Here is a 24486-nt window from a genome sequence, read left to right on the forward strand (position 1 = left end):
ATGGCATGAGGGGCACCTGGGTGGCTCCGTCGGTTCAGTGTCTGCCTTTGGCTTAGGTCGAGATCCCAGGGTCGTGATCCCCGGGTCCTGGGATTGAGTCCCGCCTCAAGCTCCCTGCTCATAGGGGAGCCTGCTTCTCCCTCCACCTGCTGCTGCCCCTGCTGTGCTTTCTCTTGTTCTTTCTCTGACAAACAAACAAACAAACAGAATGAAAACAAAAGAAAAACTTGCAAACAAATAAGAACAGAGAACATCACTAAAGGAAAGTTTCAAAAGATCTACTTCAAGCAGAAGGAAAATGACCCTAGATTCTAGGCATATTCTCCTAGTGGGGGGCAGATCAGGAATTGGGCTGGAGAGAACCCCTCAGGGGGTAAAATTTGCTTACCGTTGAGGTGTCTGGCTTTTACTCCTTTTTGGGTTCTGTAGATTTTTACTCTCATGCCAACTCAGTGGTACCTTTTAAAAGTCATTATAGATACGTTCCCAACATTTTCGTTGTTTCACGTGGGCAGGATTGTTTGGGCTTGTAAACCCCTCACCTGCAGGAGATAAAATTCCTCCAACAGATCTTCTTCTAGAAGATTCTCCCTGTCTCCTCAGTCTGTATGGAGGCAGTGGTACCTGTCCTCATGGCACACTGGAACACACACACCTGTGATATTTTTACAATTATTTGCAAAATAATTGTACTTATTTAACTGTACTTATTTAACTTACCCCATTAGAAACCTCAGGGCCAGGTCTGTATTGTTCTGTATTTTATTCCCACACCTTAGCAAGTGCCTGGCACATAGCAGAAATTCGGTAGACATTTACTGAGTAAATGATAGATGAATAATTAATTTTGAGTGAGAAGCCAATATTAGGTATTAAGGCAAGCACAGCTATGTGTCTCTGAGAGGCACTGCTCTAGGCTGGTGAATTCCCACAGAACTGTGCTGTGTAATGTGATAGCCATTAGCCACATGCGGCTATTTAAATTATTGAAATTAATTAAAATTAAATAAAAGAAGACATTCCACCCCTCAGTCACACTGGCCACATTTCAAGTGGCTAGTGGCTATCCCATCGGGCAGTGCAGACATAGAACTTTTCCATTATCATAAAAAGTTCTATTGGAAGGGCTGTCGTAGAGTTCACAAAAGTTCTGAAGAACTCTTCTCTCTTCCTCTCTCTTTCTCTTTTGCTCTTGCTCTCGATCTTTCTCTCTCTCTCTCCCCACCCCTACACAAAAAAGACAGGGATAGTTGTCTTATTATTAGTGCTTAAGTGATGCTTTTGAACAAGAAGATGCTGGGTACTTTTGGTGACTAGTACCATCCCACTTTTTTTCTTCTAAATTCCCAAGCTATTGTTTACTAGACACTCTTTTATACTTGTTTCTACTAAAACTGAATGTTACTTGGGTGGAAAGCCTAATTGCTTTCTTTTCTAGGTCCTGAAACCCTTTGCTAATGTTTCTGTCTGAGAGTTCCTAAAGTCAGGGTTCTAGGAGAGTTTGGCATGTCTGAACAGTTGAACCCCGAAATAATGGAGTAGGTCAGGTGGGGTGTGGGAGCAGGGCATCCTGTCAATGGAAGAGCTCCCTTTTCCACACACATGGCTGGTTAATTAGTCATTCTGGAAAAGGATGGATGGGGAGGGGGGCTTCTGAGAATCGCCAGTGACAGTTAAGTGGCCTTTTGTTGATGTCCTCTGCTGAACAACTTTGTCGGATTTTAGTCTCTGTTTTTCCTCGGCCTCCTGTGGATTTTCTGTTAGATTCATTTACCATTCAGGCATCATCTTTCACTCTCCCCTTCCAATATGACTGCTTTGTGTGCTGGCCTCGGCTTTATTCCCGCTCTTCCCGGACCATAAAGGGGGCTGTGTGGGGCTTCGGCAGGACTGAGAAATTGACTCTGCCGTCTGTCGAGAACCATAATGATTGCAGTGACCTTGGTGTCTAGCAGAAAATGCACTACCTGTGCCGGCCTAGCGGCGACCGGCTGAAGACAGAGGAAAGGGAGTCTTTCCTGAATTCCTTCTCATGCTATGTACCTATTTGCTTGGTTCCCCTCTCCGTTCCCTTCTGTCCCCCTCCTCCCCACTGCCATTGGAGCCCTGACCTAAGGTGCAGCTGTGACTAAGCGTTAATGCTTGGAAATAATGATACATTCTATTTTGCAGGCCTGGCCAAGCCAGTTCACCCAAGCTGTCTCATCTAATACCCCTCCAGACCCCTGTGAGGTAGGGAGGGGAGGTATTATTAACCCCATTTTCCTGATGAGCAAACTGAGATTTAGAGAGATTAGGGCAGTTGCCCTCGGTCTTTTAGACAGGAAATGAGCACGTGGTCTCTGTCTCTAAACCCAGCCTTCTTTCCATGGCATCCACACCCTTATGTGTGAGGAGGACGTGGCCCGGGGGAAGTGTGAGTGGATGGGGAGGGCGAAGGAGAGCCAAAAAGAAAAGAGTTCAACGAGGATGGAGGAAAGGAGTGATTTCCTTGGGCCTCTAGCTGTTCTCATCTTTCCGTGGAGATGGAGGATTTGATGTTCCCCAGAGGCTGGCCCAGCAAACCTCCAGGGAGGAAAGAAAGCCAAGAGCCTTGTCTTCCTCTTCCCCTCTTTCCTCTTCCCAGGAGGGGGTTTGCCTAGCAGTGGGGAGGGGTGGCCCCAGCTCTCCCCAGGCCCTGCGTGTGGGAGTCACATACTGGGTCTCCCCAGAGAGAACCTAATGCCTGTTCTCAGGCCGGGCCTGCCGGCCTTTAGGTGCTGCATTGCCTTGAGGCCTGGGCCATGCCTGCACACGAGGAAGGCCCCTGAAGCTCTCCTGAGGGAAGAAGCATGCAGGGCGCCCCTGGAGGAGGCCCGGGCCCTGGCCCATCCCCTGTGGACAGGTGGACGCTCGTGGTCTTCAGCTTTATTATGGCAACGGTTTTGGGCCAAATGAATTTCACAGGGTGAGTGGTTGCTCCACTGGGTGTGTGTGTGTGTGTGTGTGTGTGTGTGTGGCAGCTGTTGAGAGCTTGGGGACCAGGTGTGTGTGTGTGGGGAGGGAGGTGACTGCCCCACTGGCCAAGGCGGAGGGAGTCGGGACCTCTGTTCCCATTCAGGTCGGTCATCTCCCATGCCTGTGCTCAAGGGTGGGACAAGCGGCTGTATTATTGTCCCTCCCCACACGAGTTCTTCATCTGCGGCCCATGGGGAAGCCTGAACCCCCTGATTCTTGGTTATAGGTGAAGTTGTTGGCATATCTACTTTTTTTTTTTTCTGGGGTGGGGGGGAAGTTTTATAACTTTTCTCTGGTTCTTAAGGAAGTTAGTAACCGCCAGAAGACTATGTCTCCTTACCCTAGGGACGCAGTATTGTCCTCCTGTGAATAAGGAGAAGCGTTAGTGTCTTACACCAGGCCCTCTAGGGACCTGTTTCTCAGCCTCCCAAAGCTCATGCCGGGTGACTACCCCATGGCGTCCCCAGAATGGTGATCAGAGAGGGGGTCAGAGAGGGGCTTCATCCTCCCCACTATCAGAGCCAGCCAGGGAGGGAGAAGGTGCCCTCCCAGATGGCAGACCCCGGGGGCCACAGGCAGGCTGCTGTCATACTGCCTCACAGCCCGTCCAGCGGGATGGGAAGGGGCTCAGCTTCCTCCCATAAGGTAGTGTCAGGCTGACCCCCCCTTCTGTGTCCTCAAGCTCTTGAGAGAAGGCCAGAGAGGGCCCAGGGTTTGGGCAGACCACGGCCCTGGGCCCTTGTGTGAAGAGCCCTTGGGGCCACAGTTGGTCTCCTCTGCCCCCCTGGATCTATTTCTTCCTCCCCTTCGTTCCTTTTGTTCTCCATCCTCCTCCATTCCCCTGTAGTGCCTTTCCCGCTCTTCCTCCCCCTGTCTTGGTGCTCGGTTCATCAGTCGCTCTTCCAGGCTTTATGTAGTCCCTTAGGTGGCCTGTCCTCGGGCTGGAGTGGCCTCTATCCCAGGATGAAGGACTCATGTGCTTCCCAGAGCTATGTATCCTTCTTCTCTGGGTCCTCTAGCCTCCAGCCTTTCCGCCAGGGGCCCTCGGCCTGGTGTCTTCTCACGCAGCCTCCTCTAAGCAGCCCAGCCTTCCAGGAGGCCCTCTCCGCAGCTCCCTCTGTCTTCCCTCTGTCTTTCCAGAGACCAGGTTCTTCGAGTCCTGGCTAAAAATGAGAAGCAGCTTTCAGTTCTCAGGGATCTGGATGGCCTGAAGCCCCAGAAGGTGAGGACTCCTCAGGGCTGAGGAACACGTTCTGCACTCTCTCAGAGTGGCTTTGCCCCTTCAGCCCCCTCTCCTGCTCCCCGCACCCCAAGCCTGCCCGCCAGACAGCTCCGCCAAAGAGCACAACACTGTGGAAAATCAAATTCTCTTCAGGAAAGGTTGGGAACACTCGCCCAGAAGGTTGGGTGGTCCTCCTTGGCTTTCTCCTCTGTCCTAGATGGGGGGCTGTAGGGCAGACCCGTCGGGGGCCACTTTGCAAGGGACTGGAACGTCCTGAAGCCACAGAGGAAGCACATAGGTCCCTGGGTGGGCTGCCATGCCGAGTGTAGCCTGGACACATCTGTTTCCCAACTGAAATGGCTTTAGCTTGGCAAACCTGTGTTTTATTTGGGTTCATCCCTGTCAGGCTGAGCATTTGTTTCCGAGAATATTGTCCTTTGCAAGTACTCCACCATGGAAAACATTTTCTTCAACCATTAGGTTAGAAGGGTTATGTTGGAGGCTTCTTGAAACGACCAGATATTTCTGGGGGTGGCCCGGAGCCCTTGTCCCTATTTGTTTGCGTACCTCTCTCTCCCCCAGGACTTTATAACAGCTCTCTCTGTTTTACAAATTGGGAAAGAGACGTCACATTCAAATGACGTGGGAATCCAGATCGGGTGCTCCCCACCTCTCCGGGACTTAGGGGCAGTGAGGCCTTCCTCTTCTGACCAGGGTTCTTGTCCACGTTCATGTCCCACACAACAAGCTGTCTTACTCTTGGCAACTGTGTTGGGCTCTTGGGGTTCAGGTGAAGTTGCAGTGTGTGGGTGAGGCTGAGAGAGGAGGGGGTGCTGGGAATTACAGAGGGAAGCTCAGTTCGGGAGTTTTGTTTGTTTGCTCCCCTCTTTCCGCTAGGCCTTAGGGTTTTCATTTTGGAACTGGGGCCCTTTTAACCGTGCAAGAGAAGGTGAACTCCTGGCTACTTTAGGTGCCTACCGAATCGTGAATAAGGATGTGTGAGAAACATGTCTGTTCTCCTTTCCTCTCTTTTCCTTTGTGACCAAGGTGGACTTCTGGCGTAGCCCAGCCAAGCCCAGCCTCCCTGTGGATATGAGAGTTCCTTTCTCAGAACTGAAAGACATCAAAGCTTACCTGGAGTCTCACGGCCTTGCCTACAGCATCATGATAAAGGACATCCAGGTGAGGTCCTGCCCCAGGGCTGTGGCTAGGGGCCCACCTTCTACATGGCTTTCTGGTTTGGGCCCGACGAGGAGGAAAACAAGCCGGGGCTAACAGTGGACATCTTGTTTCTAGAGTTCCATCTGCATTCTTGTGAACTGGCTGTGGAAGGAATGAAATCTCACACTTGTCAGAGTATATTTAAATCTAGGACAGAGTCCACGGGACGGGGCGGGGTGGGGGTTTCTCCTGGTGTGGGAATGGCGGTCACTTGCCGGTTAGTCCTCTTGGGGAGGAATTAGCCGCTCGCAGCTGAGGAGGAGAGTGGAAGGGGTCGGGCAGGAAGGAGGAAGTAGCTGAGGTCTTTCCTAGACATGAGGAGAAGGCAGCACTGGATGGCTCCCTTGGCTTTTCTGACCGCCCCTCTTGTTCTGGTGGTGTCTCAGCCATCCAATACCAGAGAGTCCCTTCACTCCAGACAAGAGGGAAGAGGTGAATGAGACTAACTGTGGGCCTGCTGTGGCTTCCCTCTCAACACCCGTACCGCAAGGCTCTCAGTCCTGGACACCTCTCCCAGGCAGGGCGCTCCCAGGGGAGCCGCAGACCTGGCCTCAGGGAAGGCAGAGGGAGCCTTCCTCGGGGCCATGCCAACTCCCCACCCGCACCCCTTTGCACACCTGACAGTGTCTTCTGGACATCATGACATTTTGTTTCCACTGTTCTGTCTTCAAGGCTCTCCCAGGGAGCCTCCTTCCTCAAGCTGATCTTGTGGGTATCACGTGCTGGTTAAGCCTCCCCGGCTGCCCCTCCTGCCGTTGGGTACCTATAGGATCGTTGCCACCTAGATTCTCCCCCCGCCTTGCTGTGCCGCAGCTACTCTCTGAGGGCTCTGAGTGTGGGAACACAGTCTCCCCGGCACACACACTTGACACCAGTGCCGAGGGATAAGCGCATTGGGGGCATTCCTTTCCCATGCGAGCCTGGGGCTGGGTCCCTTAGGTCCGTTCAGAGACCTTGATCCCCCCACATGCTCGCTGCTCAGCGTGCAGGACTGGGCTCTTTCTCTGACTAATTTCCCACGAACCAAAATGGGGACACTCCCACAGACAAGACAGGGTACCACATCGAAAGAAACAGCACTCAATTCTCATTTTTAGCCCAAGCCTGAATTTTGAAGTTTGCATTTCCCTGCTTCTGCTGGGCCCTGGAAACCGCCGCAGCAAGCAGATATGAAGAGGTCTCTCCAAATTTTCTGTTGATTTCTGCACATCAGGAATGGCCCCAGAGGCACTCTGAGCCTGTTCACAGGCTCCTTTGGAGCTGTCGTCCTTGTTCTCCTCAGCCTGTCCTCTCTTGTGCTCCCCTGGTCTGGAATCCCTGGGGGGTGGGGGGTCTGGTCTTAGTGAGATGCCCCGGACTCCCAGCCTTCACCCAGCCAGGCGGGATTTTCACCAACGACTCACTCTGTCTGTGCTGCATCAAGCTCTGATTGTCACACTTAAGATCCCATTTTGGCTTCGAGGGAGCTGGGGGTGGGGGAGGCGGGAGGGCGGGTAGCTTTGGGATGGGGGAGGCTGCTGTGTTGAGTTTGATTTGTGGTGATGAGGGAGAGGGCGTCCAGGAGGAGAAAAGCTCAGAGGCGCTAACGGGAGGGGAAGGCTTTGCACCACTCAGGTTGCTGGCTTCCAGCCTCGTGTTTCAGTGATTGGCTCACAGGCCGAATTTCTTCCAAATCTTCCAGATCTTCTCAGCCGCAGTGTCTGGCCTAGTGTCCCTTGCACGGTGGGCCTTCAACTGTCGCAACAGTTACTCTGTTGGTAGGTTCAGAAAGAGCTATGCCAGACAGAGACCTTGCTATTATGTTGGTCTTTGTCTCCAGAGCCCCCCAACCCCTGAGCCCCTCAAGGTCCAGGATCATGCCCCTTGTCTATCTTTATACCCTAGCGCCTGCTGTTGTACCTGCCGCTTGGCTGGGGCTTAATAAATGTTAGATGAACTAACAGATTCGAGAAAAGGAAAGAAGTACAGTTGTGTTTGCTGGATAGCACCAGGCTGAGAGGGACAGGGAAAAACCTAGGTATGGGCTTTTGCTTTGGCCAACAGCGCTGGAGATTTTTGAAGAAGGGAAGAGGCCCTCCATCCCCCCAACCCACCCCCTGCCTCTGAGCTGTGATCAGGGGGCTGCTTGAGGTAGGAGAGTTGGGTGCATTCATTGCACCCACGGATACAGAGACACCTACCGTGTGCAAGGTGCAGGAAATACAAAGATAAGAGCTCTGGTCCTGTATCGATGGGCGCTGGTGTCATGGGGGTGGGTAGCCGAGGGGAGTAAATCAGTGATTACAATGGAGTGGATGAGTGTGCTGATGGAGTGCAGCAGGTTGCTATGGGAGCAAGGACAAGAGTCTGGGCTCTCAGAAGGCAGTAATTACGGTGGTGCGGGTGCTGTGCAGCTGAAGAGCAGGCAAGGGGGGACCGGCAGGGGAGGGGGACCCCCGATTGGCGATGAGGCCCAACCAGATCACAAAGGGCATCCTCTGCTAGGTGAAGAGGTTGAGATTTTATCCTGAAAATCGAAAATCATGGGGGAGCCATTGGAGGGCTCTGACATGATCAGATTTGCATTTAAGAAAAATCCCTCTGACAGTGACAATGTTGAGTTGGGGACAGGAGCTGGGAGAGACTGACAGGAAGGAGGGCGCTGAGGAAATTGCAGTGGGCCAGGCAAGAAATTATCTGATTCCGAGTGAGCTCTATTTGCATTTAATTTTTCTTCACCTCCCCCTTTTTTTCAGCCCTTTGGTTTGGTGTAGTTTTTTTTTTTTTTTTTCCTCTAGGATGAGTCACCATGGAAAAGCTTCACTTGAGCAATCAGCTCTGTGGATTTTAATGGCTTTTTTCTGATTACAAAATTAATAAATATTCATGTTAGATAATTTGGAAAATAGGGGAAAGCACAAAGGAGAAAACAAAAACCGCCAGTTCTCTGAGCATCTAGAGCAAAACACAATTTAGCGTAAATATTGCTTTGCCAATCGCCCCCCCCCAAACCGGATCATTCTCATTAGCATACAAATATAGAGTTATTTCTTTTGTCCTAAAAAAATCCACTCTTGATCCTTCCTTTCCACCCACCTCCAGCTATCACCCCATTTCTTTGCTTCCCCATACAGCAAAACTCCTGGAAATATGGACTATACTTGCCATCTCCATCCTTCTCTTTGGGTGGACTGTCCACCCCTTACGTTACCAAAACTGTATTGTCACCAAAACGGTGTCCTCACCCACAGCATCTAGGTTCAACTCAGGGGTCAACTTTGAGTGCCCATTGTTCTTTCAACTTTCAACACAACTGGTCACTCTCTCCTCTTTTGAAAATGTCCTGTCTGGGCTTCCAGGGTACTGCACGCTCCTGGATTATCCCGTCTTACTGGCAGCTCCCCTGCACACTGTTTTCCTAGTTTCCAGCTCTGTCCTTTGACCTCTCCTCTATCCCTTCATCCAGGGTCATGGTGTTGAATACCTTCAGCTTCCTGAATATTCCCATACTTACAGCTCCAGCCAGACTCCTACATCCAACCTGAACTCCAGACTCCTATATGCTACCACCTCCTGCCTAATGGCCATCTCGAACTTCACTGTTCCAAAGTGAATACCATCTCCCACCCAACCCACTCCTCCACAGCCTTCTCCATCTCAGGAAATGGCAATACCTTCTGCTCACTCAGACAAGAAGCCTGGAGTCATCCTTGACTCCTTTCTTCTATCCCACTCTCATTTCGTCAGCAAATCCCATCAGCTCTCCCTCTAAAATGTATCTTACCATTCTAGGTTGCCACCCAGGGCCAGCACACCGTTGGCCCCACCCCTGGATTATTCCAAGAGTTTTCTACTTCTCTTCCCAACTCCACCCTTGTCTCCTTGTTGCCTGTCTCAAAACAGGTCCTTTAACTTCATTAGTATTATATATTATATTCAGTTATGTCACTTCTCTGCCTAAAACCCCTAATGACTTCCCAATTCAGAGTAAAAGCCACAGTTATGGTTATAATGTGCCACATGATCTATGCCCCACCCCCACATCACTGACTACTCTCCCCTTGCTCACTCTGCTCCAGATACCTGGACCTCCTTAATGTTCCTTGAACTTGCCTGATCCATTCCTGCCTCAGGGTCCTTGACTAGATTCATACCTCAGGGCCTTTGCACTTCCTAGTTCTTACGACTGACTAGAATGCTGTTTCTGCAGATATCTGCATGACCTCTTCCCTCATTGCTTTAAAAACCTTATTCATAGGTCCCCTTTTCAACTTATTTTAAGTTGTACCCTTCTCCTACATTCTCCAGTTCCCTCCCTTATTCCACTGCACCACTTTTCTCCTCTGCACTCACCACTTTCTAACATCCTATCTAATTTATGTAATTATCCTGTCTCCCCTGCCAGACTGTAAGCTCCATGAAGGCAGGCAGTTTTGTTTCATTGGCTGCCATACCTAGTACCTAGTGTGTGCTCAACAAACACTCGTTCACTGAAAAGAAGAGATTAAAAAGTGGCCATGACTGTGGCTGGGGTGGGGTTGGGAGGCAGCTCTTCAAAGGAGAGGAGGCTGGACAGGAAGGAGCAGGAGAAGGCAAGGGAGGAAAGGAGCAGCCTTGGGCAAGGGACTGATGGAGAGGCAGAGTCCAGCTGCTCCAAGGGGGCAGGGAGAGAAGGCCTGACCCTTCTGTTGGTCCTGGGAGGAAGGTTGTTGCTGACTGACCGTTAACGGCCATCTGTCATCCAAGTCCTCCAGGTACCACTTCTCTTTGGAGGAATCCAGATTTCCCGGTCATGTCTGGTAAATGACTGTTCCATCACAGAGTCCTGGAGTCACCCCAAGAGTGACTATTGCCCTGCCATCCTCCTCTGGCTCTCCTCAGAGCTGCATGCTAGGCAACGTTTCAAGTACTTTACACATATTAACCCTTCTGATCCTCATGAGAACAGCTTAAAGACTGTGCTCAAGTGTGTGATAACATGACCCCCATTTTATGAAGGCACAGAGAGATTAATGCTTTGGTAACCTCAGGCACAGAGCGATGAGCGACCTGCTCATCAGTGATGGCGTCAGGATTCAACCTGAGACAGCCTGGCCGTCCTCTCTCTGCCCTTGTGCCATTTGCTTCCTCAGCAGTTGCCATTGTTGTTGGTGTGGGTGGATTTAACTTTGTCTTTTGGGCAGTGGGGCCACCGTTCAGCCTTGACCTCGGAGGGGGTCCATTCCGAGAACCCCCGATCTGTAGTCACCACCATGGAGATGCGGACTACAGTTGCCCCCACCATGAAGCTGCCTGGAAGAGGCCAGGGGCATATGAGGAGAGGTGACTGCTGTTGTCACAGAACGGGGGTGCCTGGGGGGGTGGGGGGTGAGATGCTCCTCACCCGCTGTTACCCGGAGCCTCGTCCATTTTGTGTCTGTGGTTGGAGTTCGGCTGCCGAGTGCCGGTTCCCTTCAGGCATCAACTTCACCTTTCCGGGGCCTCCCTCAGCCTCTTGCCCTCCTCCATCCTGGAGGTGCTGTTCTCTGCTTGATGTTCCCATCCTTCCTTAACCCTGTCATAAATTAATTCACACCAAGGTATTGCTTTCCTTGTCAGGTTATGGCTTCCAGGGAGGCAAATGGCTTACTTCTGAGCTGTTTCTTTTTTTCTGTGAGAAGCCTGACAGGGCTGTAATTAGGCTTCCCTGAGCCTGTGGCAAGACTGCGTTCTTGGTTCTCCCATATCCTTCCCGCGGCACCGGGAAGGGAGCAAACATCTGTGTAGTTTTCGGGCCAGGGGAGATTAGTGTTCTTGGAATTGGGGCCCAGCTGCGAGGGCTGAGCATTCCCAATTTGTAAGCGGGTGTCGTCTCCATTCACAAGCCTGTGAGGGTATTTGGAAAGTTATTTGCAGTTCGAGGCGATTTCCCATTTGCCCCCAAGCTGTTCTGTGGAACAAAGAACGGCCTCAAGGGAGCTGTGTTCCGGTGGCATCCCTGAGGTCTGTAGGAAGAGCCGGGTCCTCTGCTCCTGTCTTCCCAGTTTCTCCTCCCCGTCCTCCATCTTCACCCACTGCCTCAGGCCCTCCACCAATTCCCTAGGCTGTCGGATGTATGGACCCTTCACTCCACTGGGGCCAGAGGGGGGCGTCCGGGTACACCAAGCCAGCCCGCCTGCCCCCCTGCAGCTGCTCTCCACAGCTGGTCATGCCCGGCCCGGAACGACGGGCACACATCGGTCATGGTGGGCTGCTGAGATTTCCGTTGCTTTCCTGGGAGAAGACAAGTCCCTTTTGTTAGAGCTTCCCAGGGGGGTGCCTGTGCCAGCGAGGACCAAGGCTCGTCCCTCCTTCCTTCACCCCACTAGCAATCCCAGGTTTGCCCCAGTGGGACTGTCCCCAGCCCACCCCATTGCGCCAGAAAATGTTGCAATCGCCATTGCCTAACATGCAGTCGGTGCTCAAAAAGGAAAGAAAACGAGGCCCAGGCCTTGATCCCCAGTCCCACTTTTAAATCTGTGAACTTGAGGGTTGTGAGCAAGCTGGCCAGGGGCAGCGGAGGTGAGGGGGGGCAGGTGGTGGTCACAGGGCGGTGGCCTCTGTCTGCAGCAGGGGTGGTGGTCCTACCTCTCTTCCAACTGCCCCACTGAAGAGTTCATGGCTGTTCCTTTATTTTAGTCACAGGGGGTTTTATTTTTTAGTATTATTTATTCATTTAGAAGATTATACGCATTTTAGTATAAGCACGTTGCCAAAATGTAAAAATGGAGAAAATTTAAAAATGGCTTAAAATAATAATCTTTCTATTCTAACAGGAATTGTTAACATTTTGGTAATTTTTTGACATTTTAGTATCATGTTTTCCTATACTCGGGGTATTGCTTTCTTCATTATTTTAAAACACCTTTTAATTGCAAGAATAGTATGATGGACTTTTTGCCCGTTGTTAACATTTTACACATTTGCTCTCTCTGTATGTACACACACATACCCACACACAGATAAGTATAAAGTTGACCCTTGAACAACATGGACTTGAACTGTGTGGCTATACATGGATTTTTAAAAATAAATACAGTATGATACTGTAAATGTATTTTCTCTTCCTTATGATTTTCTAATTTTTAAAAGATTTTTATTTCTTTATTTTGAGAGAGAGAGAGAGAACGAGAGAGCGAGCTCAAGTGGAGGCAGACACAGTGGGAGAGGGAGAATCTTAAGCAGACTCCATTCTGAGCATGGAGCCCAACAAGGGGCTCAGTCTCACGACCCTGAGATCATGACCTTGAGCTGAAATCAAGAGTTGGATGCTTAATGGACTGAGCTACCCAGGCGCCCCTCCTTATGATTTTCTTAAAACATTTTCTTTTCTCTAACTTGTTTTACTATAAGTGTATAATACATATAACATACAAAATACGTATTAATTGTCTGTTTATATTACTGTTAAGGTTTCTGGCCAACAGTAGGCTATTAGTAGTTAAGATTCTGGGGAGTCAAAGTTACGTGTAGATTTTCAGCTGTGTGGGGATTGATCAACTGTATATTCCTGTAGATATGCATATCTATGTGTGTGCATATATATATGTCTATCACATATGTTATAAATAATATATGTGTTTATGATTCTTATTAGACTTTAGTTTTAGCTAGACAGCCTTAGGGAACCCAAGGCTAGGAATAAGATATCTGGGTTCTTACCTCACCTCTGTCCTTTGTTGGCTTTGCCATTGAGTCCCTTCACTCCCCCAATCTGCTTTATCTCCTTAACACGAATAGTTACTTCTTACCCTGTCATTTGTCATGTACTGGGTCAGCTGAGATAATGAGGATAAGGATGTCTGGTAAACTGAAAGGATGCTCTGGCCTGAAGCAAAGCATCATCGAGACTTATTGGGTCCCAGGGCTCAAACCAGGGTGACTTTGGGGTGAGGTCTTCACCCATCATAGCAGAGGGGCCCAGGCACTTCCCATGCTGCAAATCAGTGCAGAATCCTGGGATGTCTCTCTCCTTGGTTGCCAATGTAAGCGTAGAGCTTGGAGTGAAGGGCAGCTGCCCTCCTCACTGAGTCCCATGCTGGGAAAAGTGTCCCAGAACGATGTGGGAGGGCAACCCAATCCAGCTATGTGCCCTCCCTGTGGTCAGTGGGAAGTACTACATGAGGACTGAGTGCCAACTCCCAGTGATACCCAAGGACATTGCTTTTGGCTCACCCATGCTTGTATTTAAGAGGCAGTTAAGATGGTGAGTAAAAGACTATTGACACATTAAATCTCTAATTATTTGGACCAGCTTAGTCCATAGCTGGATTTCCAAATGGGTTGGACATCAATTAGTTAGGCTACTCCCTGTGGGTAGAGGGGCTGTTGTGGGTCAGGGGAGACGGGGGTCCAGCATACATGGTTCAGCTTAGACCTTGACTCAACAATGCCCCTAGAGGACAAAAACGACGTTGGCAATGGACAAGGAGCACTTTTCTAAAACACTTTCATATCCATGATTACATTTTATCTATGTGATGATGGGCAAGGCAGGTGTTACTGTCCCAAAGTTCATGCTGATGAAACTAAGGCCAAGGCCCCACAGCAAGTTGGTGGCAGACTGCTCACCCTGTGCTCCCTTGGGAAATGGCAGCATGAACACTGGCTGGCCCAGCAGAGTCACCTCATAACTGGCATCTCCTCCCGTTGTGCAGTTCACACTCACAGTGGCTCATTCTCCTGTGTCAGTGCTGTCTTTGCACCCAGCCAGCTGAGGTAGGGCTCTGGGAAGGCAGGCCTGGCCCAGCCCTCCCCTTCCAGCATGTGTGCGTGTCTCCTAGGTGCTGCTGGATAAGGAGAGAGAAGCCATGGCCAAGTCCCGCCGGTTGGAGCGTAGCACGAGCAGCTTCAGCTACTCCTCCTACCACACCCTGGAGGAGGTGGGTCTGCCCAGCCGACTCCGGGCTCCGTTGCCCTTTGGGCTCTCCGGGTCTCCAGACTCGGGCAGGGACTAATGAAGGACTCTGATGTCTGTGGGAGCGTGTGAGCCGACACTTGGGGAGGGCAGCGCAGACACTGGGGGAAGGCCTGTCAGGCAGACAGCTTCAAAGAGGTCCAGAAGCCAGGATTCAGAGAGAACTGGGGCTCAGCGGTACCACCCAGGGCAGCTATGGGGCAGAGTAATGGGTGGAGGAGGCAGGATGCTGAGGTAGAGATGCATCACTGGCCGGTGCAGAGCTGGGGGAAGGGGGGGCCGTCTCAGTAGCCAACACTGTGGCTGGGGATTCAGGGGGGTCTCGACCTCCCCACAAGCATTTCTGATGTCAAGGGGCCCCAGCTGTGGGTACTAGGGTGTAAAGGGGCAGGAGGCCAGGCACGTTGGAGAGCCATTTTGTAGAGTAGAACAGAGAGTTGCCTCAGTTGAAGAAAATTCCTGATCCCAGTGACAGCCAGCTAGGGCAGCATGACCGACTGTGGCTTGTTTATAAAGGAGAACGTAGAGACGCCCAGTCCAGAAAGAAACTCAAGGCACAGGCCCCATTTTCAGTTAAAGGCTGGGATGACAGGGTATTGTCCACCTTGTGATTATCATTTCTTTCCCCGTTTCACGCGGCCTGGAATAGAAGATCCATTTTTCCCACCTATTTGGTAATTCAATTATATACATTGAAAGAGGAAGGGAAGGGATTGATATGGCCTGTCAGTATTTATTGGTATCAGAGATAAATAACCCTGCCTTCGGAGGGCTTAGAATCTAAAAGGGCCGAGAAGGCCCCAACAGCACAGTGGGGTCTGCGGGGTCTGTCAGATGGACTCGGTGGGCCAAGAGAATGGAAGCCAGAGAGAGACTTAGGGGCCGAGCCTGGGGGCTGAGTGGGGAGCACGCGCAAACACTTAGCTCTGTGTGTGGTGTGTGGCCTTCGGGTCCAGGCTGACCGCAGCTCGTTGCCTTAGGCCTAGTGGGTGTCTTTGATTTGTGGAGTTCTCCATCTGCGTTCTCCTAGATCCTCAAGGGAGGTGGGAAAGCGTTCAGGAGGGTGGGATGGGGGTTTGCCCCTCCCTGCCTAAGAGCCCTTCTGATATCTGTCATTCCTTTCAGATATATAACTGGATGGACAACTTTGTAACTGAGTATTCAGATATTGTCTCAAAAATTCAGATTGGCCACAGTTTTGAAAATCGGTCCATTCTTGTCCTGAAGGTAAAAGCTGGCGGTGTTGACCACTAGACTCTACAGTGAGTGCCTCTGGCATAAGATTGAACTCGTGTGGGGTCATGGCGGGGTGGCAACTGTAGGGACAGAGAAGATGTGTGTGCTCTTGCCCGGAGGTGACCCGCAGCGCAGAGGTTGTGGTGTTCAGGGACCCACCCTTATAGGTATGGGCAGGTGACAGTGCAATGACCTGACATGTCCTCAGGAATTAGGTGGGAGGGTTGCTAAAGAGAGGGAACTGCAAGATGGCAGTCGTCATGCTGGTCTTGGGATATGAGTGTGGAGAAGCCGGCTTTCCCCCTATTCCCTTGGTTGCCTCATCTGTTAAATGGGAAAAGAGGTAAATAGAGGCCTCATTTCCAAATGATCGAGGCCATCTGGCTCAGGCAACCCCTCAGATAGGACTGAGTCTGTGGGGAGACCTCCCGACCCTTCCCAGGGGCCACCAGAAACAGAGTTTGAGCAAAGTTGGCAGCATCAATGCCCTTGGTCATGAATGAGGCAGGATAGGTAGGAACACGGAGCCCACCCGAAAACAATTCTTAGTATGTGCCCTAAAGGGCACTCAGGAGTGCGGATCACACAGGGCCCCTGACATCCAGCTCTCGGAGAAGACGAGTGCTGTTGCTCTCAACCTTGCCCTGGGGGACTCTTCCAAAGGACCAGGTGTCCTCCTTTCCCTTAGGACGTGACCTCCTCTGTCCCTGCCTTGATTTCCCTGGGGGCTGTGCGGGTTCTCTCTTTAATGTTGTCTAAGACCTTGCTCCTCAAAGTGTGGTCCTGGTACCTGCCTGCAGCAGCGTCCTCAGGAGCTTGTCAGAAATGCCCACCCCCGGACCCTTCCCCACACCTACCAACCAAGCGTCTGCATGTTAGGGAGATCCTGGGGGATTCAGTGCCCTTGAAAGGACGAGAAACACCAGTCTAAGGTACTTTCAGGCCCGGGAAGCTCTGTGCTTCTGGCTGGATCACCCCGTTCTCCATGTGCATGTGCCCCACGGCGTCATCAGGGCCCACACATGCGTGCCCTTTGTGGACTCAGGCACAAGTACCTGCGCATGGAGTCCCCCTCTTGGGCCCAGAGGGGCCGTCCCAGGTGGTGCGGAGACATCTGGGGCCTCCTTCTGGGAGCCTAGGGACAGCCCTGCAGCTGTCTCAGTTCACGCTTGTTTGGGGCCTGGTGCTTTTTACCCAGTTCAGCACTGGAGGTTCTCAGCGCCGGGCCATCTGGATCGACACTGGAATTCACTCCCGGGAGTGGATCACGCATGCCACTGGCATCTGGACGGCCAAGAAGGTCAGCGTGGAATGGCGGTGGGCAGGGCTGGGTGTCACCCACCCCTGACGGTTTCAGGGTGTCACCAGCTAAAAATTTATACTGGGTTTGTTTAAACTCAGGGGCTCTCTCCCCTCCTGTCCTTTGGAACAGCTGCCGTGTGCTCTGCCCGTCGGCAGCCCAGCACCCACATCCTCCTTTGCCTTCTAGTTGTTTAAAATCCAAGCCTTTACTTCTGCACCAAGAATGCATCTGATGGCTTGAGGCCACCCCTGCCCGCAGCCACTGGCTGGGCCACCTTAGAGGAGAGCCGGCAGCGCCTCCCATCCCTCCCCCGTCCCCACTCTGCCCTTGCTTGCAGATTGTCAGTGAATATGGCAAAGACCGCACCCTGACAAACATACTGAACGCCATGGACATCTTCATGGAGATTGTCACCAACCCTGATGGGTTTGCCTTTACCCACAGCATGGTGAGGGCATTTGGGAAGGAGAGGGACCGGGGTCAGGGTCAGCTCTGGGGCGGATGCAGGAAAGGTTGCTGAGGCTTTGGGAAGGTTCCCCGGGGGCCGGCCCCTTAGGGGCTCATGGCAGAGAGTCTCACAAAGGCAGGCAGGTGACTCAGGAGCTGCAGCTTCAGACCTTGCCATTCCATCCCTGCCCTACTGCCCAGGAAGGCCACTGCTGCCAGCCTGTGCCTCTCCTCTGGCCTCCCCCCGCCACCACAAGGGGATCTGCAGTCCTGCCCCATCCTCGTGCCATCCTGCCCTAGAGATTCCTTCCTTTTGCCCCTCTCTGTCCCCCCAGACCTGCCTTCCTAGGACAGGATGTCAGAGGCTCCCACCCCTGGAAAAGGGGTGAATGTCACCTGCCATGGGCTTTTTCAGAACCGCCTGTGGCGGAAGAACAAGTCCACCAGACCTGGAATATTCTGCATCGGTGTGGATCTTAACAGGAACTGGAAGTCAGGCTTTGGAGGTATGGCAGTCCGCTGGACCTGGGGCTGGGCTGGAGGAGTACTGGGGCCTTGGCATGTCTCCCACACAGTCAGGTTACGTGGATGCATACCATGGAGGCGGTGTAGTTAGCTAATGCAAGTGAGTCATGGCCGGAGACGTGCCTAGGATTGGCAGAGCGGTATGGGGAGACGTTGCACGTCTGTGGACGTACGTGTATGCGCAGGCTCCTTGGGAGACACGGGAAACAGCTCCTTGCATGCAGGACTAACTCTAGGAATTGTACCTTAAGTACAGTGGGGGAAGGTAAGAGAGTCTCCAGGTTGTACCTTCAAGAGGTACAAGATGGTCTTGCTGCTTGCTCAAAACTCAGTTTATATGCCCACCCCCCAATCTCTCTAGCCCGCCCTTGTAGGGAGCCCACCAAAAGAAAAGGTCTTCAAATGCATTTCCTGAGAGCCATGATCTGAAATTTACCCTTTGGGGAGGCCAGAACAATAGTTTTAATGATAGAATAAGTCAATTTCTTATCATCAACTCTGATTTGAGCCTGGTTTTTATTTTTTATTCAGTTGCTTTGTAATCCTGGCCGCGTGGGTTGGTGTACGTCTGCAGGGTCATACTGTTCTAGGCAGAGCTGGGCAGCTTCCTCCCAAGTTCCTTGTTGTTCTTCGCAATGATCTCCCTTACCGTACCAGGAGTGTAGGGACTAGATGGGGAAACTGAGGCCTCCAGAAAACCTAGACACCCTTATGTGGACCTTGGGAATGCAGGAATTTGATGGGTGGGATGCTGGGCCTGGCCAAGACAAGTTGCACAGGCACAGTCTTCAGGCTCCAGATGCGGCACCCACTATACTGGGGTGGGGTGGGGGGGTTGGAGTTTGGCTCCAAGGAGACAGTGCCTTTGCTGTTGAAAAGGAGATTCCACAGATGGGTGGCCAAACCAATGAGATCGAACATTCTAGATCTGCCCATCGCTTTGGAAATCTGGCTTCCTTCCGTTTGTTCTCGTTGAAAAATTAGCATCTGAAGCATCCCGAGTGAGGTGTGGGGGCTGTCTGAGAATCTGGCACTGTGTGTGTAGCTGCTTGTGTAAGGGAACACAACCGTGTAAAAATGGGTGTTTTCACCTCCAAATGACCAGATACTTGCTCCGAGTGGGCATCCAGGTGGGCCCCTCAGAACCGGCTGAAGCGAGCGCCCGTGTGCCCCAGGATAAAACCGGCTAGCAGCAAGACAAATGATCTCTTTTTTTTTTTTTTAAGATTTATTTATTTATTTATTTGTCAGAGAGACAGAGGAAGAGAGCGAGCACAGGCAGACAGAATGGCAGGCAGAGGGAGAAGCAGGTTCCCCGACGAGCAAGGAGCCCGATGTGGGACTCGATCCCAGGACGCTGGGATCATGACCTGAGCCGAAGGCAGCTGCTCAACCAACTGAGCCACCCAGGCGTCCCAAGACAAATGATCTCTTAAAGAAAATAACATTTGTGTGTTTCTTCACTGGGAGCAAGGAGGGAGGGGGCCAGTCCGTATATACACAATATAAAAAAATGTATGGGGGAAAAAAGAAAGCCCAGAGGGGACAGAAAGCTCCCATAATCCCACTACCCAAAGATTACTGCTTTTAATAATTTACCATGTCCTTCCAGAGATGTCCCCTTGCTACAGATTACATTTTCAGAGAAGGAAAAATAAATAGCTAATGACTCCATTAGCAGGTACTTGTGACACCAGCGGGCTCAGAGGACTTGGACTGTGAACGTCAGAAAGAGGCAGGCAGCTAATTCCCATTTGGTCCAGGGAAGATTAGTTTATGCTGCTTAGCTCAAACCAGAACTAATGGCCTGAAGTGTTTCTCCATATTTGGGCAAAGCCACCTGGTTGTTGGCAGGGGAACCGCTTTCTGTGCGTGGGCTGTGAACGCAGACAAAGCTCTCAGCCCTCAGCCCCCACCCTCCCCACCCCGCTCTGCTCATCTGTTGCTGTTTGTCATTCATCAAGGGGAGCAGGTGCAGAAGCTCCCGGCAGACACAACAAACAGGGCCACTGTCCAGCCTGTGGGGCTGCTCCTCACCCTTGCTTCCTGCAGACACATCCCCTTCTCACCCGGGGCCCCACCGCAGGCGGGAGCCCGCAGACCAAGGGGGGGGACGCTCTCCCCGGTGACGGAACCGCCTCTGGGCCTGCCTGTGGACAGAAATAGTGTGTGCTGGGGTTGGTGACTCAGGCGGGAAGATTTTGTTTATGGTTTTATCATTTGCTTAATTTAATTGCTGCATAATGAGTAATCTGTAGACCATCCCTCCCACTCATGCTGCCCTCACCTGCACTCCTGGGGAGGACTGATGTGCTGCAAGCCTAGTGCAGCATCTCAACAGGTCCCTGGGCCAGTCCTCCCAGCCCTCCAGCCAGTGCACTGCCCTGAGGGTCTAGGGGACTGCTCTGGCATCCCCAGGTGGCTTCAGAAGTTGGGGTGACCCCTGACCTCGGCCTCAGGTTTGTGTGCAATCATTTCAGGGAGGAGTGAGAGGAGGAACTGGGACGGCTCTTTCCAAACATGTTCCTAACCCACAAATCTTGACCAGCCCACAATCCAGCTCTCTATGACATGGCCCTTGGGGAGGGGAAGGAGACACAAGAAGAGGGTAAGAGGAAGAAAAGAGACGGAGAGCAGAGAATCTAGGAGATGGGAACCAATTAAATTTATGAACAAAATAGAAACTCAGGGCGCCTGGGTGGCTCAGTGGGTTAAGCTGCTGCCTTCAGCTCGGGTCATGATCTCAGGGTCCTGGGATTGAGTCCCGCATCGGGCTCTCTGCTTAGCAGGGAGCCTGCTTCCTCCTTTCTCTCTCTCTGCCTGCCTCTCTGCCTGCTTGTGATCTCTCTCTATCAAATAAATAAATAAAATCTTTAAAAAAAGAAATAGAAACTCAGCTCCTCTCCCCCAGCTGAGGTCCCCAAGAAGAATTGTCAAAGGCTCTTTGCATCGGTGGCTCCCAGACCGGCCTCAGGCAGGGATCTAGCCTCTGTTTTTCTGGCCCCAAGTCCATGTTGCTCCCGAGGCTGTGGCAAAGCTTGAACAGATACTAAGTCTGAGCACTCAACTGACCCAAGACTTCGGCACGGCAGGGGAGAGTCGGCAGAGAAGGGTCAGCTCAAAGGGGTCAATGCTCATTGGGGAAGCCAGGGTTGCAGACCTCGAGTTTCCGCTGAAGGCTGTCCCACTTTTCTAATGGAACCAGTCAGGGCTGAAGCACAGGACAGGCTGAGAGAGCTCTCTACAAGGCCAGCAGCACGGCTTTGTCCTCATGTGAATTCATCCCTCTGATGTGTTAGACTAGGGTGTGCCCCAGTGATAAAAACCCACCCGAATCTCAGGGACTCAACACAGTAGAAGTTAATTTTTCAGGCACATGAAGTCTGACGTGGGTAGGTGACTCTGCTTGGCAGCTTTCTCCCGACTATGACAAAGGGACCCAGGATGCTTCCTCCATCTAGAGTCCTTTGCTTGCAACCACATAGACAGAAGAGACTGTGGAGGAGCCATGCCTGCCCTTAACAGCCTCAAACTATAAGTGACCCATCATTACTGCTCACATTCTCATTGGTCCGAAGTTGTCATGGGGCCTCAACCAAACTGCAAAGACGATGGGAGACGTAGAGGAATACCTGGATATTTTGGGAGCATTAAGTGTCTTTCCCAAACCTGGGAATTCAAACTCTTTGGACGGTTTTATTTTAATTCCAGGAAATGGTTCTAATAACAACCCCTGCTCCGAGACTTACCGTGGGCCCTCCCCTCAGTCAGAGCCGGAGGTGGCAGCCATAGTGGACTTCATCACCACCCATGGGAACGTCAAGGCTCTGATCTCCATTCACAGCTACTCTCAGATGCTCATGTACCCTTATGGCCACTCTTTGGAACCCGTTCCAAACCAGGAGGAGTTGGTGAGATTGGCGGCTCGGGGCTTTGGGGGAAGTGTCAGGAAGACCTCCCCAGAGGTACAGGCCCTCACTCCAAAACCGGGGTCTGGACCCATCGACCCCATGGTAGGGAGGAGGGGGAGAGCTTATTCTCACATGTGGTTGAGTTCAAAGCCAAAGGGGCTTTGCTCCCTTCTCATGAGAGCCACCTGCTCATTCAGCTTCTGGGACCCCAAAATTCTTGTCTCTCAGCAGCTGGTGAGGGTGTGGGGGCATGGGGAGCCCCAGCCTCTCATCCTCTGGCTACAATCCCACAGTACCAGCTCGCCAAGGACGCAGTGAAGGCCCTGTATGAGGTCCATGGGATCGAGTACATTTATGGCAGCATCAGCGCCACTCTCTGTGAGTGGGCCATGGCTGGAGGCCCCTCGTTCCCCTGGGGTGGGGCAGGTGCGGGCTGGTAGCTGACTGGCAGGGCTGGTTGGGCCCAGGGCAGCGCCGTCGACCTAATCAGGTTGGGTCAGAGCTGATGTCCTCGTCCGAATGGAGGGGTGAGTGCTGGTCTTTCTTTGCAGCACTAGTTAATGTCCAGCTTACTGTGATGTTCCTTGAAGGAGCAGATCTTAAGCTCGGTGGCCTCCAGGAGCTCTCTTCTTACTGGCACAGAGAATGGGGAGGGTGGGCAGGGCATGGGCCAGGTTGAGGCTGGGGTCAGGAAGCACAGTGTTGTCTGGGGTGAGTTGGGGTTTGGCCGCCAGGGCCCACTTGTGGCTCAGACAACCCCTGCACCTTTGGGCCACACCCTGTTCTTCCTGCTGGGGGCATCTCTTTGCCCTTCTGTGTCCAGATGTGGCCAGTGGGATCACTGTGGACTGGGCCTACGACAGTGGCATCAAGTACGCCTTCACCTTCGAGCTCCGGGACACGGGGCGCTACGGCTTCCTGCTGCCGGCCTCCCAGATCGTCCCCACGGCCCAGGAGACGTGGCTGGCGCTCCGGACCATCATGGAGCACACCCTGCAGCACCCCTACTAGCAACAGCGCTGAGGGCGGAGCAGGAGCACGCACTCCCTTCCCCTAGGCCGGGGCTCCTCCTGAACCCCGAGAGATCCATGGTCCTCTCCACACCCTTGCCCTGACCCCTTAGGCAATAAATAACAGGTTTGAACAGGCTGGGTGGCCTCTGGTGCTGGCCACCACCCATTTTGGGCTCAGCACTGAGAAGGGGCCAGGGGCAGCTTGAAATGCCTCTTTGCTCTTTAGGAATCCAGGAGGATCAGGGACTAGCAGACCTCCTATTCCTTCCCCTGAGTGCTCTCCAGGCCCAGAACACATAACCCACTCTCTGGGAGATACGGATATACACATTGTCCCCTTGGTGTCTACACTCTGAGATGAGGGCACAATGTTTCACCCGAAGGAGTGGGTCTGCGGTGGTGGCATCTCAGGCACCCCGAGGGAAAGATGGGTGCAGACAAGCAGCTTCCTCCTCCTCCTCACCTGTAGTCACCAAGCTCTAGTCAGGCCCTGAGCAGGCCGGGCATTTACCAAGCAAGCACTTTATTTAAGGATGAGAAAGGGACGATGTTCTGAGATACAACTGAGGTGCCTCCTATCCCCATCCTGAGGCTTCCTTATAGTTTTTGCCTTCCTCCACCACTGGGGAGCGGGGAGAGTGGGTCCCTTTGTCCTGCCCTCAGGGGAAGGCAGGTCCACTGAAGAAGCAAGAGGTTCACCAAAGAGCTGAAAGGGTCTCTGTGAGTCTGAGGCAGAAAACAAGACTTTCATTGGCAAGAGCCAGACTTTTGTTGTTGTTCTTGCAAAAGAAAAGGATTGTGGGACCCGTGATTTGGTCCCCGCAGGACACAGAGCACAGGGTTTTACTATAAATCACAGATATGGAAGGAAGCAGGGGAAAACGAGAACAAGTCCGCCTTTCTACCCACCCTGTAAAAGAAGACAGAGGTTGAATCAGTGGGAGGCGGGGATCATCGGGGATCAAAACTCTAGGTAAGACCCACGTCCAATATGGCGGCTGAGGCACAGATTAACAAGGACTGAGCCGGGGGTCTAGATGGGTGATTAAAGTACACTCATGGGTGTGCCCATATGGCAGGGTACACCTGAGCAGTGCAGCTCTTGGGAGCTCCGAGTAAAGAAATGGTGAGGAGGCCTGGGGTAGGCTGAGCCCAAGGACCATGCAGCCAGTGGCCACGGAGGCCCCACGGCCAGGGGAGGCCTCTGCCCAGAGAAGCTGCACCATGAGGAGACCTGAGGAAGTCAGGGTAAAGAACACCTGAAGAACCCAGATCCTCTCCAGGGCAAGAGCCAACAACAGAGGAGGAGAGCATCCCACTTCGGGCTGCATTTCCTTACGAGGGGAAGTGGAAGTGATTTGAGCAAGCTAGAACCTCCAGGTTGAAGTTTTTTGCTCTTAGCGGAAATATGATGGCATGGGCTGAGTTAGCATAAGCTATAGACAAATAAAGCAAGTTACACCTTTGCACACTGGAGTCTGTGATTATAACTTTTGTACCCTCTGCTCAAATATTTTCATTTCTTCCTCTTGGGGAGAATATTACTGGTATTTGTAAGCTTGTATTTCAGATGAGGAATGCATGGTCACGATTTGGAGAGGTTTTAAAGACCACACGAGGCCACATGCTTGGGAAGTGGTTGAGGGAGATTTGAACTTGGGTGTGTCTAACTCCAAAACCACTCTGTCATCATTTGT

The 24486-nt window shown here is 52.1% G+C and overlaps 1 protein-coding gene across 4 annotated transcripts; it reads left to right on the forward strand.

The window, feature by feature from the left end:
* Positions 1–1164: 1164 nt before the first annotated feature.
* CPA5 (carboxypeptidase A5) lies at positions 1165–24236 on the forward strand. 4 transcript variants are annotated; one of them, XM_047695863.1, is made up of 13 exons: positions 1165–2039; positions 2173–2232; positions 2736–2947; positions 4138–4219; positions 5267–5401; positions 14221–14319; positions 15480–15581; positions 16789–16890; positions 17231–17341; positions 17756–17846; positions 21577–21776; positions 22070–22154; positions 22600–24236. In XM_047695863.1, the coding sequence occupies exons 3-13, from the start codon at positions 2832–2834 to the stop codon at positions 22785–22787; spliced, it is 1311 nt and encodes a 436-aa protein (XP_047551819.1). In that variant the 5' UTR covers positions 1165–2039; positions 2173–2232; positions 2736–2831; the 3' UTR covers positions 22788–24236. The 4 variants fall into 4 exon arrangements, with proteins under 4 accessions (XP_047551819.1, XP_047551820.1, XP_047551818.1 ...); XM_047695864.1 differs by having other exon boundaries at positions 1165–1672; XM_047695862.1 differs by having other exon boundaries at positions 1165–2232.
* Positions 24237–24486: the final 250 nt, after the last annotated feature.

The sequence above is a fragment of the Lutra lutra genome, chromosome 11, assembly GCF_902655055.1.
Source record: "Lutra lutra chromosome 11, mLutLut1.2, whole genome shotgun sequence".
In the NCBI taxonomy this organism is placed as follows: Eukaryota; Metazoa; Chordata; class Mammalia; order Carnivora; family Mustelidae; genus Lutra; species Lutra lutra.